Source organism: Taudactylus pleione, unplaced genomic scaffold (genome assembly GCF_031769625.1).
Source record: "Taudactylus pleione unplaced genomic scaffold, aTauple2 ptg000711l, whole genome shotgun sequence".
Taxonomy (NCBI): domain Eukaryota; kingdom Metazoa; phylum Chordata; class Amphibia; order Anura; family Myobatrachidae; genus Taudactylus; species Taudactylus pleione.
The window spans coordinates 7,687,412-7,709,321 of NW_028285113.1; the positions used below are offsets into that span (position 1 = coordinate 7,687,412).

The following is a 21,910-nucleotide window of genomic DNA, read 5'->3' on the forward strand; positions in this document are numbered from 1 at the left end:
CCCATTTTATTATTGTACTTTGTGTACATATTGTTGATGTAAGGTTTCTATGCATGCTGTTATTGGCTTATTTATCAACTCATGTGATGATCCATACATACATACATACATATATGCATACCTATATGCATACCTATAAAAGGCGCATAACATCAGTGTCTAGGCGGGCCCACACGTGTTGAGTATACTCCTCTAGCAATCAGCACATCACCTGGAAATGACACCCGTGCTATTTGTGCCGGAGTCTGAAATCAGCCAAATCTCTCCCCTCTAAATATCCCGCAGTTTCGTCTTCGCGCCTTTGACATGCTTATGGCACACTTACCGTTCGTATGAACTCCCCATTACGGCCCGTTGAGCCACATGTGGATACAGCTGACTTCCATGCGACTTTGGCTAGCCTGCAGATCCATGGAGATGTGTATCTATGTCTTGGACAGGATCCAGTCACATGATTGACATTGACTATGTTGACATTCACAATGTCGACATGGTTCACCCTCAGAATGTTGACATCTGAAATATCACCATGTGAAATGTTGACCTTCTCAGAATGCCAAAAGTTAGGGTTAGACTCCGCCTGGAGGGTTATGGTTAGGCTGCTGGCAAAGGAGGGGAGGGGTAGGCTGCTGGGAAAGGAGGTGAGGGTTAGGCTCCGCTGGGAGGGTTCGGCTGCTGGGAAAGGAGGTTAGGGTTAGGCTCCACCGGGAGGGTTAGGTTGCTGGGAAAGGAGGTTAGGGTTAGGCTCCACCGGGAGGCTTAGGTTTCTGGGAAAGGAGGTTAGGGTTAGGCTCCGCCTGGAGGGTTAGGCTGCTGGGAATGGAGGTTAGTCTTAGGCATCGCCGGGAGGGTTAGGCTGCTGGGAAGGAAGGTTAGGGTGCTGGGAAAGGAGGTTAGGGTTAGGCTCCACCAGGAGGGTTAGGCTGCCGGGAAAGGAGGTTAGGGTTAGGCTCTGCCGGGAGGGTTAGGTTGCTGGGAAAGGGGGTTAGGGTTAGGCTCTGCCGGCAAGGTTAGGTTGCTGGGAAAGTAGGTTAGGGTTAGGCTTCCCCGGGAGGCTTAGGTTGCTGGGAAAGGAGGTTAGGGTTAGACAGCTGGGAAGGGAAGTTTAGGGTTAGGCTCCGCCGGGAGAGTTAGGCTGCTGGGAATGGAGGTTAGTGTTAGGCATCGCCAGGAGGGTCAGGCTGCTGGGAACGGAAGTTAGGGTTAGGCTGCAGGGGGCAGGTTAGGGTATGGAGGGGGTTAGGGTTATTTATTAGGGGGAGAGGGGTATGGATTGGGATTAGGGTGCTTACAGGAACACTGCGCCTCTGAAGCCAACGCTGGAACTGCACGCTACATGACCAGCGAGAAACAGAAGACTACGCTGGAGACACCGCTGCCGCCGGGAGCAGGTAAGTGACTGCTGGGCCACCAGGGATGATAGGTTGACACTCTATTATGTCGAAATGTCATCCGTGTAGACCTGATGAATGTCAACATTCTGCACGTCATTTAAACCATATTGACAGTATGCTGTCGACCTAACATATCACACCCATCTCAGGCACCCTCGGTCACAGTGTGAAAAATCACATATGTGGCCTCTTTGCGTGCGACTCTGAATAATGCCGGGTACACACTAGACGATATGTCATCCGATCCAACCGGATTGGGACGACATATCGGGCACATCGTCTAGTGTGTACCCACCATGTTGCTGACGATGCGCGCCCCTGCATGCAGGACCGACAGGCGGCATCGCTAGCGAGGGCCATGCTGCCGAATGCAGCATGGCCCCCGCTGTCGCTTTGTCACTGTCGGCATCGCTAAGTATGTACACTTGCTGATGACTGCACCACGCCGGGTCCCATCGCTAATGAGGTCGGTGCACACTAGACATTGTCTAGTGTGTACTGGCCTTTAAGAGTCCTAAAAGCAAAGGCCCTCATTCAGAGCCGTACGCTCTGAGCAGAGCGCACGCTTTGAATGAGGGCCGTCCTCCATAACTATGGAGCGTCCCCCTGGACGCTCGTATAGCTGTGGGTCACCACCCACAGCCTATACGAGCGTGCAGTTTGATGGCCGCGATGGTCTTGACCATCGCGACCATCGAAACTGCGAGCCGGAGCCTGCGGTTGAGGTTTTCAACCGCAAGGCCCGGAGTGATTTTGGCTCTATCAGAGCCAAAATCACTCCCACTGACATCACTAGTGATGTCAGTGGGCCGGCTTCTGACGGTAGGCGTTCCCTTGGGAACGCCCCCGTCAGGGAGGCACGCCCACCAAAGGGGGCGTGCTGTCAATCAACATCGACAGCACACCCCCTTTGATCAGACACAACGAGCGAAGGACTTTCCTTCGCTCGTCGCGTCTGGCGCATGCGCACGACGGAGCTCCCGCCGTCGTGCGCATGCGCAGTGCACAACATCGACCCACTTGCGAGCGGACAGCCGCTTGCGAGTGGGTCTGAATCAGGGCCAAAGTGCGAAGCACAAACTTGCTGCATTTCTTATGGACATTACTTGAGCCCAACAAAGCGTCTGATTCTAGATAACCGTGTCATTTAAAAATACACTTTAAACCACTTGCACAAGTTGCTCCACTTGGCTACTCCAGAAAATCTATAACCGAGTCAGGTCAATGTTTTGGTGAGCTAGAACAGGATGGAAGACTGAGCCTATCTAACACATGCGCAGTCCCTTTTTTTTATTTAAAAGAATAATTCTACAAAACCTTTTTCCTAGCCGGTTGATAGGATGCATTCTCATGACTATTGTTTCAGCTCACAAAATGGCGCAGGGCCTGGGTTGTGTGAGTACTTACTGTTAACCATTTGTTTTACTGACCAATTCCAGTTAATTGAAAGTAATGATAAAAAAATATTCTTTCTATAGGTCGTTTCTTTCATGAACGTTGACTTGCTCCGTCAACAGCAGCGATGGAAAGACGGTCTTGTGGAAATGCGCACTGTGTTCTCCAGTCTTGAATATCAGGTATCGGGCATCATTTCATTTTCTAGAGAGAAGTAACAAATATCTCAGCCATCACTGTAATGCAATCGGTAATGAGCATGGGTTACAAAAACTGAACACAGTCTCAGATAATGACTATGGGGAAGTTGTAGCAAAGAGAGAGATGCCAACCAATCAGCTCCTAACTGTTATTTTGCAAATACAGCCTGTAAAGTGACAGTTAGAAGCTGATTGGTTGCTACTCTATCTCTATCCACATTCTGTCTCCAAATTGGATTTTGTACTCATTGTAAAATCTCTTCCTCAAAGTCCATCTGGAGAACACTGCGGTTCGCCAGGGTTCGCTGCTCTGCACAGTTACTCCACTGAGGCTCCAGGCCCCACCTGCTCTGGTAGGATCACCAGAAGACACGTGAGCTTGTTGAATGGCAAAAGTGACCCACCGAGCAATAGAGGCTTGGGAAGCAGGCTAACCTCTCTTCGGACCATCAAATAATACCAAGAGAGAAATGTAAGCGTATAGCTGTCACACGATCCAAGTATATTCGGAGAGCCCGGACCATATCCAACAACCATAGCGAGGAAGAAGTTGTGGAAGACTAATCCCGGTGAAAAGCTGGGAGAACTATATCCTGGTTAAGGTGAAATTTAGACTTCACCTTAGGAAGAAAAGATGGTTTTGTACTCAAAACCACCTGATCCGAATAAAAAGTAACCAAGGGTGGTCTACAAGATAGAGCAACCAACTCACAGACTCTTCTGGCTTAAGTGATGGCCAACAAAAATACCACCTTTTAAAGTGAGGTAATAAAGATCCACAGATTGAAGAGGTTCAAAAGGAGCCTTTTCAAGAGCCTCCAATATGAAGTTTAAGTCCCAGGGGGAACGGGAGGCACATATGGATGTTGAACATGAAGGACCCCTTGTAAAAAGGTCTGAACACCTGGAATATTGGCCAAACGTCGTTGAAATAGGATAGAAAGAGCTGACACTTGTCCCTTTAGGGAAGACAACCGAAAACGCTGTGACAATCCATCCTGAAGAAAGGATAAAAGACAGGGTAAACGAAAACCAGTGACTGAAAAACCAATGCTTCCAGACTCGATGGTAAATCCTGAATGTTACTGGCTTACAAGCTTGAATCATAGTCCGAACCAGTGGCCGAGAGAAACCTTGCGCTTTTAAGATTTTGGTCTCAAGAGCCATGCCGTTAAAGCAAACTGACTCAAATTTTGGTGCAGACATGGACCTTGTAGAAGAAAGTCTACCCATAGCGGAAAACGCAATGGATCTGCGGCCAGCATACTCCGAAGGAGAGAGAACCACTGGTGACGAGGCCAGTCTGGAGCAATGAGGATGACCGTAAGACCCTCCCATCGGACTCGTTGAAGTGCTCTGGGTAACATGGATAGTGGTGGAAACGGATATACCAGATCGAAGGACCAAGGAGCCGACATTGCATCCACTAAGGTCGTTTGAGGGTCTCTGGAACTTGCGCCGTACTGAGGTACAGTAGCTTCTTGTTCAGACGAGAGGCCATGAGATCTATGATGAAAAGTCCCCACTTGTCCACAATTGCTTGAAACACCTCTTGGTATAACTCCCACTCTCCGGGATGCATGGCGTGGCGACTGAGAGTCTGCTTCCCAGTTGTCCACCCCGGGAATGTGATCTTCTGAAATGGCGGGAACCTAAAGCTCCGCCCAATGGAGGATGGCTTGCATGCTTCGAGTCCCGCCTTGTTTTGTTTACATAAAGATGTCTGAGCTTGTTGCAGAGCAAAACTAATCGTCTGCAATTCGAGGATATTGGTGGGAAGAACAGACTCTTGAAGAGACCAACATCCTGAAAATGTTGGTCCAGAAGCACCGCACCCTATCCTGTCAGACTGGCATCTGTAGTTATGATCACCCAATTCCAAATCTGAAAATGAGCCCTTTTGTCAGATTTGGAGTGTGAAGTCACCATTTTAGAGAGTGACCAGTATGAGGAGACAGACTGAGGAATTGTCTGTCTCATCGAGGACTTGTCTTGAACCAAATGAGAAGAATCTGCTGTTGAAGTGGTCTGGCATGGAACCTGGAGAATGCAACTGCCTCGAATGCTGCTACTATCTTTCCTAGGACTTGCAGGCATGCAACTGAAACTCTATGCTGCTGATGGAGAGATCGTACTACGGATTGGAGGTCTTGGACCATGTCGAATACGAGACCTAGAAACACCGTCCGCTGAGCCGTCAGAAGGCTTAATTTTTTTAAAATAGATGATCCAGCCATGAGCTTGCAAGATAGAGATTGTGATCTGTAGATGCTGGATTGTTATTCCAGCGATCCTTAATAAAGAGCTTATATGGGCCATAACTTTTGTGAACACCCTTGGCGCTGTAGATAGTCCGAAAGGTAGGGCCGGAAATTGGAAGTGCTGATACCTCAACGCAAACTGGAGAAGGTGTTGATGTCCTCTCCAAATGGGAATGTGGAGGTAAGCGTCCTTGATGTCTATGGATGAAGTGACCGGCTTCCATAGCTCCGACTGACTGAGCGCAAAGACTCCATTTTGAACTTTGGCAGAAAAAGGTATGGATTTAGAAATATTTAGTGTCAGGATAGTCCTTCGTCCATCGATTTGGATTTGATTGAAGCCAAACATCCCGGAACTGTAGGAGACAGGCCCCAACAACCTGACAGGGTTGCTGGGCCACCTGACCGTCATGCTGAAGGCTTCTCTGTTGGTTTGGTGTCAGGACGACGTGTGCTGATGCTGCCACGTGCTCAAAAGGCTCCACGTGGGCAATTGAACATACCTCGAAAGGACTGAAAGATTCTCTTCCTTCTGGTCGAAAGACTCAAAAATGAGGTGTTCTTGTCTTAGGAGCAGAAACTGGAAGATACGGGCTCTTGCCCTCAGTAGCCTGTGAAATGATCTTCGTAAGATGGGAACCAAATAGAAACTCACCTTCACCTTCAGCTTTTAGGGTACGTTTTGATTCAGGATCCGCATTCCAAGAACGAAGCCAGATCGACCTCCGGGCTGAAACTGCCAATGCAGAAACCCTGGATTGCATGGAAATTGTGTCCAACAAATAATAACCTAAATAAGGGCTTCTCGTACGTGTTCCGAAAGTGTAGCGAATTCCGAATTTGCATCATCAGATGGAATATCAGATGACATCTGGGTTACCCAGGCTTCAACAACTCTAACAACCCAGGCGCTAGCTAAGATGGAACGAAGAGAAGCTCCTGTCAGGGTAAACATGGACTTCAGAATAGCATCAGTTTTTCTGTGTGATCCTTTAACGTCACCGATTGAACGGTAAGAATAAATGTGGCCTTTGCCAATCGAGTTACTCGGGCATCCACCCAAGGGGGCACCTCCCAATGTTTGGTATTGTCATCTGCAGAGGGATACAAAAAAAAGGGGCCTGAAATTTAGTATCGGGTTTAAGCCAAGTCTCTTTTAAAGTTTCCCCAAAGTGAGAAAACCGCCACTAACCTCTTTTTACGCTTGAAAAAAGAAATAGAAGCAGGTTCTGTATTAGCATTGTCCTGTATCTGAATAGTCTGATGGACCGCTTCAATTAATTTAACGCCTGTGGAAGCTGGAGAACCTTCTTCCCAGCCGGAGGTTTCCTCCCAATCAGGATCTAATTCCTCCTCCTCAGGAGATGAGTCAGCTGCGTCAGGATCCTCCGGGAAAAGTAATAGCGGAAGGCAACGGCCGCTTTTTAGTAGTGGCTATTTTATTAAGAGATGTAACCATCTCAGAAAGACATTTTGCCATATTACGAACCCATTCAGGTTCCTCTGATGGAACTGAACCAGATGTGGTGGGCACGTGTGAGGTCATTTACCTGGGATTGACGGAGCTCTGCAATAGTATCCGCCATAGATCTAGCCCATTCTGGAATTTCCGGGGGCTTCATTTGAACATTCCGGAGCTGTGTCCACGGTCCTGGTGTCGCAAGCCGCGCAGAGAGCCCCTGGTTCCGTGCAACCTTTTGGTAATTTCTTACCACAATTAAAACAAGCAAAATATAAAACTGAACATTGCTTTGGTTTTCTGGCTTCCCCCGACATGTTGTCACAGCAAATTAAATTTCCCCTGCCTAAAACTTCAATTAATAGGATAAGTGTTGGGAATAACTAGTAACTGCAATAGCTGCCTACCAAAACAGCCAAACTGAAATCTAGCGCAGTTTATCTAAATCTAGTTGCACAGCCTGACAACCATAAAATGCTTGAATGGAGAATGTGATAATAATAATTTAAAAAAAATGTATATGCACTAGTATGACTGTGGCGAACATTTCGCCAATTTGAGCCCACAAAATATGTACGGAAAGTGCTTGGCTAGATCTTATGTTAATACAATGGAATCGGGTAATAAAAGATGTGTGTGAAACATAACCGGCTAAGCCACGTCCTTATGGTTTTTGGGGATTTTTTTTTATTGTAACATTTTGCTAATTTGTACGTACGATGATACAGTATATTTGGTCATGGACTCTGAAGCAAATGGACCATTTCAAGGGGGTTTTGCAAGCGGAGCCCCTATAGATGCAAAGGATAATGCACTGTTACTCTCCCAGTCTCCTGCCAATCAGAGGCTGCCGGCAGCTCTCATGGAAAGCAGAGAAAAGAGGCGTTGCATTCAAGGCGCATACCCGGTGCTGATTGGCTGGGAGTTGTGAGTCTGGCATCGACGTGTTGAAGAAAGTAGGTGAGGGAACGGCGTCCCCTACGGCAGCAGCTCACGTGATGTGCCGCCCGCGCGCCCTTCCTCATTGTGTAATAGCTACGTCACACAGCCAATGGGCCAATCAGGAGCCGAACTGGGCAGAACGTAAACAGTGCCCGCACATTGCTAGGGCAACGGGTCCATGTGAGAGCACAGACCACAAGTAGTGCGTGAGAACAGCAGCAGGCGGCGGTCACCCCTACCCCGCTTCCCCCGGGTCTGTGCAGGCTCTGTGTTCTGGTAGTTCTCTTGACCTTTTCAGGTTAGCTATATTAAAGCATTTATTATGTTTTTTTTGTTGATTTTTTTATTTTTTTTTCATCAAATTTTACACAGTTTTATTCCAAGTTCTGTAACTTAATGCTGATTTGAAATCCATCGCAAAAGAATCACATTAATATCTTTATTAGATATTCAAATTCAAAGAGCTTTCCGGACAAACGGACTAAGATAATGATATATACTGTATATATAAGAGGTCCCCTGCACTGACGCGTAGTGTCCCCACAGTGCTGAACTCCCTCTTAAGGTGGCGCCTGCTTAGACTCTCGCAAGCTGACTAAGGACGGAGCCGCGCTGTAAAAAGGGCGCCCCACCTCCTCAGCTCAACTACCTCCAGGCCCTCGGCTGAACAAATTACACACTGCTGTAATGGACGGCCATACACAGAGTCACGGTCCAGCACTAACTCTTAAGCTGTGACAGCACTCCTACAGCACTCGCTTTCTCGGACACTGCCTTACCGGCAGGAAGCCCGTAGACTGGAAACCCGGTTCAGTGACCCCACAGAGGCAAAGATGGGAGTGGGCTGTGACTAACTAACGTCCACTCCCTAGTGCACTGAGTTTCCTGCTAGCAGGGACTGAAGTACACAAATAGAAAATATATATAAATCAAACCTAACTAAAAAGTCAGACAAAAAACAGGATTTTGGTACTTACCGTTAAATCCATTTCTCCGATTCCACAGGGGACACTGGAGCTTCATGACAGTGGGGTATAGACGGTGGGTTGAGTTGAGCCTGGCACTTTAAAAATCTACAAGTGTGACTGGCTCCTCCCCCTCTATGCCCCATCAACCCCAGTTTTAAAGAACTGAGCCCGAGAGGAGACGGAGAACAGACTGAAGAACAGAGAAGGAGAACAGGAAAAGAAACATCCAACATACTGACACACTGCAAGAACACAGCAGGCTGCAGTGATAAACAGTCACACAATAAAAACAGACAAAACTGCAACAGAACTGAAGCAGAACAAGCAACTGAGAACAGGCAAGAAGCACTGGGTGAGCGTCCAGTGTCCCCTGTGGAATCGGAGAAATGGATTTAACGGTAAGTACCAAAATCCTGTTTTCTCCTTCATCCACTAGGGGACACTGGAACTTCATGACAGTGGGGACGTCCCAAAGCTACCCTCCTGGGGGGGAGAGTGCTGAACGCCCTGCAAGACACTACGACCAAAATTTGAAGCAGAAGCCGCAAAAGTGTCAAATCTGTAGAAACGTACAAAAGTATGAACCGAAGACCACGTCGCTGCCCTACAAAGCTGTGAAGCCGAGACACCTCTACGTGCCGCCCAAGAAGTACCCACAGAGCGCGTAGAATGCGCAGAAATGGATACCGGCGGTGGTCGAGCAGCAGCAACATATGCCTGACGAATAGTCAGACGAATCCACCTGGCCAAAGTTTGTTTAGACGCAGGCCAGCCACGCCGATTAACATCATAAAGGACGAATAGAGCCTCTGATTTACGTAGCCCCTCAGTACGGGACACATAAATGCGAAGTGCCCGAACCACATCCAAGGAGTGAGAATCCCCAGAAGAGTCCGACAACGCTGGCACTACAATCGGCTGATTCAGATGAAAACCCGAGACCACCTTGGGCAAAAAGGAAGGCCGGGTACGAAGTTCCGCCCGATCTTCGTGAAAAATCAAGTAAGGGGAACGGCAGGACAAGGCTCCAAGTTCAGACACACGTCTGGCCGAAGCCAGGGCCAATAAAAGGATCATCTTCCAAGTCAAATACTTCAATTCCACCTCCTGCAAAGGCTCAAAGGTGGATGACTGAAGAAAAGATAAAACAAGATTCAGGTCCCAAGGAGCCGTGGGTGGCACAAAGGGGGGCTGAATTCTAAGAACCCCTTGAAAAAAGGTCTGAACCTCCGGAATCAGAGCTAGGCGACGCTGGAAAAAAATAGAAAGAGCAGAAATCTGCACTTTAAGCGATCCCAAGCGTAACCCCGCATCGAGGCCTTTTTGAAGAAAAAGAAGAAGACGTGGTAAATGAAAAGAGGAAGTGGAGGATCCACGACCTTCACACCAGGAGATATAAGCCCTCCAAATGCGATGATGATGCGCTGATGTTACCGGTTTTCTAGCCCTAAGCATGGTAGGAATGACCGACCTAGGAACTCCATGGCTTCTTAGGATGGCGGTCTCAATAGCCACGCCGTTAAACGAAGCCGCCGTAAATCCGGGTACACACATGGACCCTGCTGTAGAAGGTCCGATCGTAGCGGAAGAGGCCAAGGTTCGTCTGCCAGAAGGAATAAAAGATCGGAGTACCAAACCCGACGAGGCCAATCCGGAGCCACTAGGATGACGGTGGACGACTCTCGTTTGATCCGCTTGAGAATCCGAGGGAGGAGCGGAAACGGTGGGAACAGGTACACAAGGCTGTACGGCCAAGGGATCAGTAAAGCATCCGCTCCCACCACTGCCGGATCCATGGTCCTGGAGCAGTAAAGGGGTAGTTGATGATTTATCCGAGATGCCATCAGGTCTATCTGTGGCTTCCCCCATCTGCAAACCAGTTGATGAAAGACATCGGGATGAAGGGACCACTCCCCGGGATGAAGATCCTGACGACTGAGGTAGTCCGCTTCCCAGTTGTCGACCCCCGGAATAAACACTGCGGAAATGACCTCTACGTGTCTTTCTGCCCACAGAAGGATGCGACTGGCTTCTCTCATTGCCATCCGACTGCGGGTTCCCCCTTGGCGATTTATATATGCCACTGCCGTGGCGTTGTCTGATTGTATCCGAACCGGAAGTCCTCGTAACAGAGGAGCAGCCTGTATCAAAGCTCTGTAGACTGCCCGCAGTTCGAGAACATTGATTGGTAAGAGGGACTCCTGCTGCGACCAAAGCCCCTGGAAGTGATTGTCCAGAACCACCGCTCCCCATCCGCGGAGGCTGGCGTCCGTGGTGACCAAGGTCCAATTCCAAATTCCGAAGCGGCGACCCGCTAACAGATGCTCCGTCCGAAGCCACCAGAGCAAGGATATGCGGGTCCGGGGAGACAGACGCACCAGCCGATGCATCTGTAGGTGGGACCCGGACCACTGAGACAGAAGATCCAGTTGAAATATTCTGGAGTGAAATCTGCCGAATTGGATGGCCTCGAAGGAAGCCACCATTTTCCCCAGGAGACGGATGCAAAGATGCACAGATACTTTCCTGGGTCTGAGCACTAGACGAACCAGCTCCTGTATGGCTATGGCCTTGTCCCTTGGCAAGAATATACGAAGCAGAACAGTGTCTAGAATCATTCCTAGGAACTGAAGTCTCTGGGACGGCATCAACTGAGACTTCTGGAAGTTCACAATCCATCCATGTTGAATGAGAATCTGATGTGTAAGGGACACTTGGTGTAAAAGGACTTCTGCCGTCGGAGCCTTGATGAGTAAATCGTCTAGGTACGGAACTATCGTCACCCCCCGAGAGCGCAAGTGAGACACCATGACGGCCATCACTTTGGTGAATACCCTGGGAGCTGACGAGAGACCGAATGGCAGGGCCTGAAACTGGAAATGAGCTTCCCTGATGGCAAATCTGAGGAAAGCCTGGTGAGGAACCCAAATTGGGACATGCAGATAGGCGTCCTTGATATCTATCGACACCAGAAACTCTTCTGCCTCTAGTCCCGCAATGACAGAATGGAGAGATTCCATCTTGAACCTGTGAAATGAAAGATACTGGTTCAATGATTTCAGATTCAGAATGGGTCTGACTGACCCATCTGGTTTCGGAACCACAAAAAGGTTTGAGTAAAACCCTTGTTGCCTTTGTGCAGTGGGAACCGCCACAAGGACCTTGGCCAGCAAAAGTTTCTCGATCGCTTGACGCAAAATTAGTTGCTTCAAGGGATCGACGGGCAAACCTGTTGTAAAATAACGCCGAGGAGGAGTGAAAGCGAACTCGATCTTGTACCCCTGAGATACCAGATTTCGAACCCAAGTGTCTGGAGAAGTCCGTCTCCAAACCTCCAAGAAACGCTGGAGGCGTGCCCCCACCTTCGGATTTCCGAGATGGGATGGGAGCCCGTCATGCCACAGGCTTGTCTGCTGGCTTGGGATCTGGACGGCGGCCAATATTTGCTTGACGTCCTCTAGTACGGCCTCCTCGCCCCGCTGAAGACGAACCTCGCGATCGTCCCTGAAATCTTGCCGATGCTCGAAAGGAACGAAAGGAAGGTCCCCTAAACGAGCGACGCGGAGGAGGTGCTGATGAAGGTAGAAAAGTGCTCTTATCTCCAGTGGCCAGCGAAATCCATTTGTCCAGCTCTGGACCAAATAAAATATCGCCTGTGAAAGGAAGAGCTTCCACTGCTCTTTTTGACTCCGCATCCGCTTGCCAGGCACGAAGCCAAAGTGCCCGGCGAGCAGAGACCGCCGAAGCAGAAATCCTAGCGCCTACCTGGCCGATATCTCTGGAGGCGTCTCCTAAGTATACAGCAGACTCCTGAATATGTTCTGCCAAGGTAATCAGATCTGCCCGCGGAGTGCTGGATCTAAGACCCTCAGTCAATTGTTCCGCCCACTTTTCCACAGCCTTGTTGACCCAAGATCCTACCAAGGCCGGCCGGAGAAGTGCACCTGCGGCCGTATAAATGGATTTCAAAGTGGTTTCTAATCTCCGCTCTGAGGTTTCCTTCAATGTAGTAGCTCCTGGAACAGGTAACGTGGTCTTCTTTGACAACCGAGAAACCGAAGAATCCACAGGTGGCGGGGTCTCCCACCTCTTCCTATTTTCCGCAGGAAATGGGTAAAGAGAGAAGAAACGCTTAGGAATCTGGAATTTACGGTCCGGATTCTGCCAGGCTGCCGTCATCTGTTCATCCAACTGGAGAGAAACAGGGAATGTGACGGCCATCTTCTGTGACCTGGCAAATAAGGAGTCTTCTAACGATTCTGGAGCTTCCTGGCCAGAAATCTTAAGAACTTCCCTTACTGCTAGAATGAGTGCGTCAATACCTTGCAATGCCTCAGGTTCTTGTGAGTAAGTCTCTACGTCTGATTCGTCCAGCATCTCCCCTTCCTCCTGAGACGAGTGATCCGCTGCCGAATCCTCATCCGACTGGAAAACCGCCGGAAGAGCCCTCTTTTTAGATGAGCGACTTACCGTAGCTTGAGGAGCTTTAGACGCAGAACCCATCGCTTGAGCAAGGCTATTCACCGAGCGGACTAAATTCTGAGCCCACGCTGGTTCTGCTAGAAAAGAAGGGTGAGATGTGCCAGGTAGATCTCTGGCAGACTCCCGTTCCCTACGGGAAGCGGCTAATTCAGAAGAAAGGTCCGCCATGACCCCGGCCAAACTATTTATGAAGGAGGGAGTGACAGACTGCGTGTTAGCACTGTCTGCTTCACATGTCTCGCACAGGGAAGACCCTTCGGAGCGAGCATGGGTAAACTTCTTCCTGCACTTAGTGCAGGCAAACAGCTTTTGTGATGCAGTTTTTTCTGTCCTGGATGTCATCATGTACTCACAGACAAGCACCACATACAATTCAGGAATGCAGAAGAAGTATAGGGAGAAGCAGAATTACAATAATAATGCTACTCAAGTATGGGAGCAGACAGAGCAATAAGGGAGGAGCAGAATTTCAATAATAATGCTACTCAAATTGCATGCAGAGCAGTATAGGAGGAGCAGATTCAAGAATAATGCAACTCAGTAACAGGGGCAGACAGGCATATAAGGGAGGAGCAATCAATAGGACCAGAAAGTAGTTAAAACCACCCTCTGTATTTACAGACCCCCTGTAGATGCTCTCAGTCTTTGATCTGCTCCTCTCCCCCTCCGCTCAGTGCCTGCAGTCTGAGGCGCCACTCCCGTTCAGAGCGCGCCAAACTAGCCCAGGCAGTGAAGGAGGAAGAGGAGGAGGGACCCATAAGCTCCTCCTCCTAATGGCCGCCGCTTTGTATGCGCGCGGCATACACTTATACAGTGGGACGTTCTCACTCTCTGTCCCCGCACTGACAGCGGGGGCCAGCGGCACGACCGCCGCCAGTGATAACCGTGCCGGTGCCTTTTACACAAGCACCGGCACGCAGAGGCAGGACCGCTGTGAGCGCGCCTACCTAACAGCCAGCGCCGGTGTTCTATCACAACACCAGCGTGGCAACTGACAGCGGGGGCTGACAGCCGCGCGCTGTTTTCAGACCCAGCAGTTATTTTCACCTCTCCTGCTAGTCAGGAGAGGTGTGCTACTCACCGGGCTGCTGCGGCCAGAGCGCTGGGCAGTGAGGGGAGAGCGGGGACCCGGACACAAGCCAGTGGTAGCTGTGGCGGGCCCCGCTGAGTCTGATGACTCCTAACTGCCTAAAGCAGCCTCCCCTCCATAGGGTGACCGGACACAGGCTGCAGTAGCCGTGTGGTCCCCTCTCTGGCGGCTCCCACGATGCAGGCAGACTGTCACAGCTAACAGTCTGCCTGTCCTCTTGTGACTTTGATTCTCTTTTCTATATAAAATTAATATAAGGGCTGGAGACAGCCCCTGTGCACCGGCTCTACTCGGGCACATTCTAAAAACTGGGGTTGATGGGGCATAGAGGGGGAGGAGCCAGTCACACTTGTAGATTTTTAAAGTGCTAGGCTCAACTCAACCCACCGTCTATACCCCACTGTCATGAAGCTCCAGTGTTCCCTAGTGGATGAAGGAGAAATAAAAACGTGCCTTACTTCTGTGGCACTAAACAGAAACTGAGGTTATGGTAGTTGGGAGGAGTTAGAGGGGGCGGAGTTTCTGTTTTGTGCTTTTAGTAAGTAGTTCATTGCCAAGCTCCTATACCTAGACCACTGACCCATATGTATTGGCTAAACACAGTGCTCCCCAGATGGATGCTAGAGGAAAAGGATTTCCAATAAAGCATTATAAACAATATAAGTATTGCAGATGCGAAACAAAAAGACCTACGCATATCCAGGGACAAGCAAGTGAGAGTCAAGTTGTCTAAAAATATATTCCCACACCAGTCATTGGTTCCTATGTGATCTATGAATATGAGGGGTGATTATATAATGAATATATATTTATGCCACAACATGACACAGTTGTGGAGGTGTAGTATTAAAGCCTTGGGGAAGGGGGGGAAGGTGGGTATTTATCAAAGCTTGGAGAAAGAAAACATTGTGTGGAATCAAAGTACCACCCAATCAGCATCTAACTTACATTGTACAGGCTGTGTTTGAAAAATGATAGTTAGGAAATGATTGGTTGGTACTTTTTCTATCACAATTTTCTCTCTCTCCAAGCTTTCATAAATACCTCCCTTGGCCTTAATCAGTGGCGTAACTACCGTAGGTGCAGGGGGTGCAGCTGCTATGGGGCCCGGACCTACCCGGGGCCCGGACCTCCCTTGCACCTACAGTGCCAGGCCTCGGTCTGTGCTCCCCCCCTCCCCTCTTCTCGCTTTACCTGCTCGTTGGTAGCGGGCCCCCCCTCTGTGGTCACGTCCTCTTGAGCATCTCCGCCTTCGGCTTCCCTTCATTGACTTATACTGCAGCATCAGTCAATGAGAGAGGAAGCCGACCGGGAGTGGTGGTGTGCCTGCCCTGCGCACTGCAACCACGGAGCAGGTAAGTAGAGAAGAGGGTAGTGAGGAGGGTGCGGGGGGGGGGGACGGACGTTCGAGTGGAGTGGCCAAACATGGGCAGCCACCTTATAATATGAGTGCCCCCACAAACAAACCAACCGATCACTAGATAGGCAGGCAGTGTTTCCCTGCCTCTGGTCCGTTAGACAGTTCAGCACCGCAGAGCTAAACAGTATGGGTCTCGCAAGACTTGCTTTCTTTCAAGGATGCTGCAGTGCAACCCGACTCCCCGCCCCCCTACAGCCTCAAATGTTTCCTTCTCCTGGCAGAGCAGTGCAGCCCAACTTCCTCCTTCTTCCTGCAATGCAGCCCCAAAGTTTTTTCCTTCTCCCTGCAGAGAACAGCGCAGCCTGAATCTTTCCTTCACCGTGTAGTGCAGCGCAGCCTCAAATCCTCCTTCTCCCTGCAGCGCGGAACCAATCACTCCTCCCTGCAATGAAGAATAGTGCAACCCAAATCCCTTCTTCACCGTGTAGTAGGCTCAATCGCTCCTGCTCCTTGCATTGCCTACAGTGCAACTCGAATCCCTCCATCACCGTGCAGCTAAGCCCCAATCACTACTTCTCACTGCAATGCAACCCAAATGCCTCCTTCCCCCTGCAGCCCAAAATCAACCTGCTACTGCAGCCAGAATCCACCCTTCTCCCTGCAGCTGACTGCACCACAAAGAATGATTAACAGTGCAGGGACGGCTAAAACTACTCCCCAGAGACTACACACTCCAGACATGTGGTAACTTGGTAAGTCAAACTTGCAAATATATATATACTGCTCAGTGACAAGGTGGGGGCTCCAGAAAGTCGACCTGGGTCTGGTCCTGCTTGGGGAGGAAGGGGGGGGGGCTTATGGGCGGGGACCTAGGTGGGCCCGTGAAAGTTTTGCTATGGGGCCCCCCTAGGTCTAGTTACGCCCCTGGTCTTAATGCCAAAGTGTGATACTTTAACTTATATTGTATATAGCAAGTAGATAAAACCAATTAACCATACCTGAAAATGCAAGTTGTAAGAGCGTTATTTAGTTACTTAATGAGAAGTACACAGCCCTGTCATACTGTAAGTCACCATCAATGATATTGATGATTCCGAAAATATGCCAAAGTTATTAGCTACATAGTACACTATTAGTGAATTAAGGTGCCCAATTCAAGAAAAAGATCTGAAATATGGATAAAGAGCAGAAGGCATACTGTAGTACCTTTTGCCGTTTACCCAGATAACAACATACTTTTTTTGGACTTGTGCATCTTAATTCGCTATTAGTGTAATAAGTACTTGGGATCAGTATGGCACTTTCAGATGCATATTTTATTTTTAAAAGTTGCCTGGCGCAGCTAAGCCGCAGAGTCCGTGGTGTGCCAAACAGAACTATTTGGCACGATTTGAGAATAGGTGCATGTGGACACGTTGGTAGAACGATGTACCACTAACACATTTTTTTAGGTGTGTGCAAAGGATATGACTTTTTCTTTATTAACTAAGTAACAATATGAGCTTTTCCTATGCTCCATTGCAGTTGTATGCCATTTTCCATCTGTGTGTGCTTATGCATGTGTACAGCTTGTCCTATATTGATGCCTTTTTATAGCGGATTATATGTGTTTATTTTGAATTTTAGGGCATACGACCGAGTGACATGAAGGCCTGGCGCCAGCACTGGGATCATCAGCTCTACAAGGCTCTCGAGCACCAGTATCAAATGGGCCTAGAGGCACTTAACGAAAATCTCCCAGAAATAACCATTGATCTGACCTTTAAGTAAGGAGCTTTTATTTACCGAATTACATGCAGACATAGCACATGATACCGATGATAATCATCGATGGCAATTTTTTGTTTGCAGGCAGGGAAGATTACAGTTTAAACCTCCCTATGAAGAGATCCGTGCCAAGTATTACAGGGATATGAAAAGGTTCATTTCTATTCCGCACCAGTTCAAGGGACTGAGCCAGCCTGGGGAAGAGCCCATCTTCTCTGTGATGCCTGAGAGGAATGCAAACGGCTTCATCACTGTGTTCAGCAAAGCAGAGGATTTGTTCAGAAGGTTATCAGCTGCCAAGGATCAATTCAAGGTGCGCTCTGCATATCAATGGGCTATGTCTGGTATTTAGAGTTGTACTGTGTAGTGCACACGTACGACACCTTTCCAGAGCTGGCAGTATTTGGGCCTCTTGGGGTAAAGCGGTATAATTGTAAAGGATTTGCCAAATCGCCGCAAACTGTTACTGTTATTTGGAGCCAGTAGCATAACGTGTACGACACAGCAAAGTATACACAACACTCTCTGAAGGGTTTCTCTGCAGCTGTTGCAAAATTGTCTGGGGACAGTGGTGATTGGTCTCATGAACATATTACTGGCCGCCAGGCAGCCGTACTAAAGTACAGCAACAGTGGTGAGAGACCTCAGGTTCAAATCTGCATCCGTTGTGTGTAAATACATCTGGTGTCAGAAATCAGATTCTAGCTATTATCTTCTAGAAGGTGCTAGTTAAATGTTAAGTAGAATCTGATTGGTTGCTATGGGCAACACCTCCACTTCTAAACTGTCACACTTTAGTAAATTTACCCTTAAGGGGCATATTCAATTAGACGCGAAAAGTCCCGTACTTTTCGCATGCCGGACTTTTCACCGACATCTCTGGAAATAGTATCACGCGCGTCCCCGCTTATCCCCGTATTTAGAAATCGTCGAAAAGGGCACCCGGCGAAATGCAAACAGGTGAAAAGTGCTGTCAGATTTGGGGAAATCAGCCTGACACCCCCCAAAAGATGCACTAACATTGGGGATCACTATAGATACCTCCGAATAGGGAAACGGTATGAATTACCGCCGGACGCAAGTCAAGTTCAAATCCCAACAGCGCCTGGCCGACATGGCTGAAAATCTCGATCATCCCTAGGTAAGTATTTACTAACCTAACCTCCCCCCACTAACCCTAACCCTCCTTAGGGGTGCCTAACTCTAACCTTCCCCCCAGTGCCTAACCCTAATCCCCCCTTCCCCGCCGCCTAAACCGAAGAACCCCGGGGGGGTGCCTAACCCTAACCCTCCCCCAACCCCCCCGCCCCCCCCCCCCACGGCTGTCCGCAGCGGCGCCTGGCATCAGTTCGATCGGGATGCTGGGCGCCGGTCTCCCGGCGTCGGTAGAATGACAGGCATCTAGATCTAGACACCAGTCATTTAACCCTCGCCGGGATAAAGCATTTGGGAAGCCTGCCGTCTGGATTGCGTCCACCGGCTACCCGACTGCATACCCCGGATAGACCTGCTGAAGGTATTTGGGGTAGTTAAATGCTCTCATTAGCTGCTAATTAGGGTCTTTGCTCAAGTGGTGAAGAATAGCATTTAGCAGTTTTTTTTGGTGAAAATAACTAGTCCCAGCTAATTTGGGGTACATGACAATGGGTGCAATCATGTTTAAAAATCGCAAAAGAGAGGTTTTAAATAGCGTTAAAAACGCACCATCAGCAATCACCTGCAATAAAAAATACATCTCCCCCATACTTGCAGACCCCCCCCAAAATCTATTCTGCTAGTTTTTAAGTTTGTACACTTACTTTGTACTTTATCGCCCCCTTTTTCAAAGTAAATTATTGGGATGTCCTTTTAATTTTTTAAGGATTTTTTTGACACAGTTTACCTTTGGGGACCTGTCCTAAAGGTGCATGGTGGTTTCCCCACTTTTGCACCCCAAAACAGCAATTTTGCAAAACCGTCTTTTCTCCGCTAATTGACTATGGCCCTATATCTCAGAATCCCCACCCTATTACATTTGGCCCATAGTCGTCTACAATGAGGATATGGTTGTGTGTATTATTCCTTTTAAATAGGTAACATATGAAGTTTTTGGTATCCATATGGTCGGTCTACACTGCAAAAGTAGACAGTCAATAGACACCAGAAGGTTGACAGGGTTAAAGGGTCGACATTCATATGGTCAACACATAAAAGGTCAACCGTTTTTCTTTATTTTTAGGGTTAAGCTAAAATAAAAAATAAAAATCATGTGTGGGTATGCAAATTCCGCGATCGCACTGTCTTGTGTAAGGACGCCTCTATGTCTTAGAGAGTGATGGCAGAGTGAGCGTACGCCGGTATAAAGACGCCTACTTTTTTTCTTACCACACGTTATCTCCAGGAAGTGTATGATTAATCAGAACCATCGAGAGCCATCGGAGCAGCACGCAGCGCTTGAGGTAGACCCTACCCCACCGCAAGCACTGTGATCACTGCAGGCTGAAATACAACCAAGTGACGTGTACAATGACGCTTCCATGCTAAATATGTACACCGCATCACCACTCCCCCGTTCACAAGCACCTTCCCCTGTTACCACCCACAAACGGTGCTATCTGTCACTCAAAGTAGCGCTCAGACTTTGTTAAGAGCGCACGATTCCCAATCGCAATGACTGACATGCGCACTGCGATGCATGTGCAGACGGGCGACAATCGCCCATAGTGTGCGTCCGCGGCTTAGCGTCCGGGTCTGAATCGGGCCTTGTGTCCTCAAATAGGTCACTATATTGATAAATATATCTGAAGTACCCTCATTAATAGGCCAGATTTCTACTAATCACTTTTCAGTACACCATAAATGACATGCTCTTTTTATGCATATAGCATATATTACTTTAGTAGCTATAGCAGTAAACTTTTTATGAGTTAACATTTTAAAGGCTGAAGATCCCCCCCCCCCTCAATATATCCGCGTGTTACACAAACCCGTTATGTATGGCGCTATTGGGGTAGATGTAATAGGGTGTGCTCTCCGTGAACCAGCTCGATCTTGGTGATTATGTCTATAAATTTCAAGTAGAAATTATTTAAAGGGTAAATCTAAACTGATTCTGCATTTAAAGTTATTACCACTTTAAATCAACAGGCTAACTCGCCAAGATCACGCTGGTTCATGGAAACTGCGTCCTTTTCCATATACAGATACACGTTCCTACCGCACAGGCGTTCCTATGGTCCTTATGTCGCTTATTAAATTATGTTGATGTCAGTATATCCAAGGGGCTGCTACCACTGGACACAGTACAAGCTACATTACATAGCAGAAGGAGAAAAAGTCTGTCACTATTGGTTGCGCTAAACATCTAAAATTATTTGAATTCTCCTTTTACATATACCCCTTTGACTTAATAAAGTTGACCTGGAAATTAAATATCAGGTCTGGTTACATTATGGTTACGTTCTGGTATATCCATCTGCTGTGGATGGATTGTGGGCGGAAGATGCAGCAGCCGTAGGGATCGGTGATGACTATTACACACACTCCTCTGTGTGCACATGTCTTTATATGATACAATCCACCGAGCTGGGGACACTGCATCTCGTAAACCATTTCTTGCTCTATGTTTTATCTTTGATGAAAATTAATTACTGAAAAATAAAAAAATGTCATAAGTTCTGTCAAACCAACTGGTACTTTCTTGTTGCCAGGATTGGGTTGTGATTGGTCAAATTGACGTGGATTTCCTGATTGAAAAATATCTGCATGACGTGAGTGACTGGGAAAAAAACTTTAAAGCACTTAAAGTGAGGGGGAAGGATGCTGAACGTCTTCCAAGGTATTTTCATGTTATTTCATTTTCTGTTATTGCTGCTTTATGTGGGCCTTTGTGCCTCTATAAAAGGTTTTCCCAGTGTATTGGGGCCGTGACTCCTTATATATTAGTCTCCGTCCTGGCTCCTGGTCTCCAGATCTCCTGTATTATACTAAATCATAAGCCAGAATGTGCAGTTGGAAAGAAATTCAAATTAGACAGAAGTTTAGATTTGGATTTATTCCCAAAGTCAATGCAGTAGCGTCAGGTGACGGAGTTTTTTGATCGTGACAATAGTGTATGTTTCACAGACTGTCAGGTATTCTAATAGAAAAAATGAGGGGTTAACTTAATCTTAATGATAAAATAATAATCATCCTGTGAAAACTGTGATGGAGGTGAGAGAGAGGGCATTTGTTTATTCGCGTGTTTTTTATTTTATTTTTTAACATTTGTAGACCATTCTAGAATATTTGTGCATAGAAAACTGTTAACAAAAAGGAACATTTCAAAAATAGTGCAAAAAAAAAAAATCCACATATACGGTGTAAAGATCGTTCTTGCTAACGCTCGCCGAACAGGGCTGATCTATCCCAACACAAATGCACATACACGTCACAGCCTTTCCTGCTCTATTAGAGCGCTGATAGCCCCTTCCGCATTTCGCAGGAAGATTTTCCTGCATTTTAACCATGTAGATTTGCCGCTATATCTTTGGTGTCAGATGCTTTCTTTAGTGTCCATCAATGTGTACAGGTAACGAGCAAGTGAAAAGCTTGGTGGGTATGCAAAGTATTGA

At 47.9% G+C, this 21,910-nt stretch overlaps 1 protein-coding gene across 2 annotated transcripts in view; it reads left to right on the forward strand.

The window, feature by feature from the left end:
• The window catches only part of DYNC2H1 (dynein cytoplasmic 2 heavy chain 1), a 480,449-nt gene that overhangs the window by 49,386 nt on the left and 409,153 nt on the right, over positions 1-21,910 (forward strand). For both annotated transcript variants that reach the window (XM_088456705.1, XM_088456706.1), the window contains exons 15-18: positions 2,873-2,971; positions 17,178-17,317; positions 17,403-17,631; positions 21,008-21,135. In XM_088456705.1, coding sequence (XP_088312831.1) covers positions 2,873-2,971; positions 17,178-17,317; positions 17,403-17,631; positions 21,008-21,135 — 596 coding nt within the window. The remainder of the gene's footprint in view (positions 1-2,872; positions 2,972-17,177; positions 17,318-17,402; positions 17,632-21,007; positions 21,136-21,910) is intronic.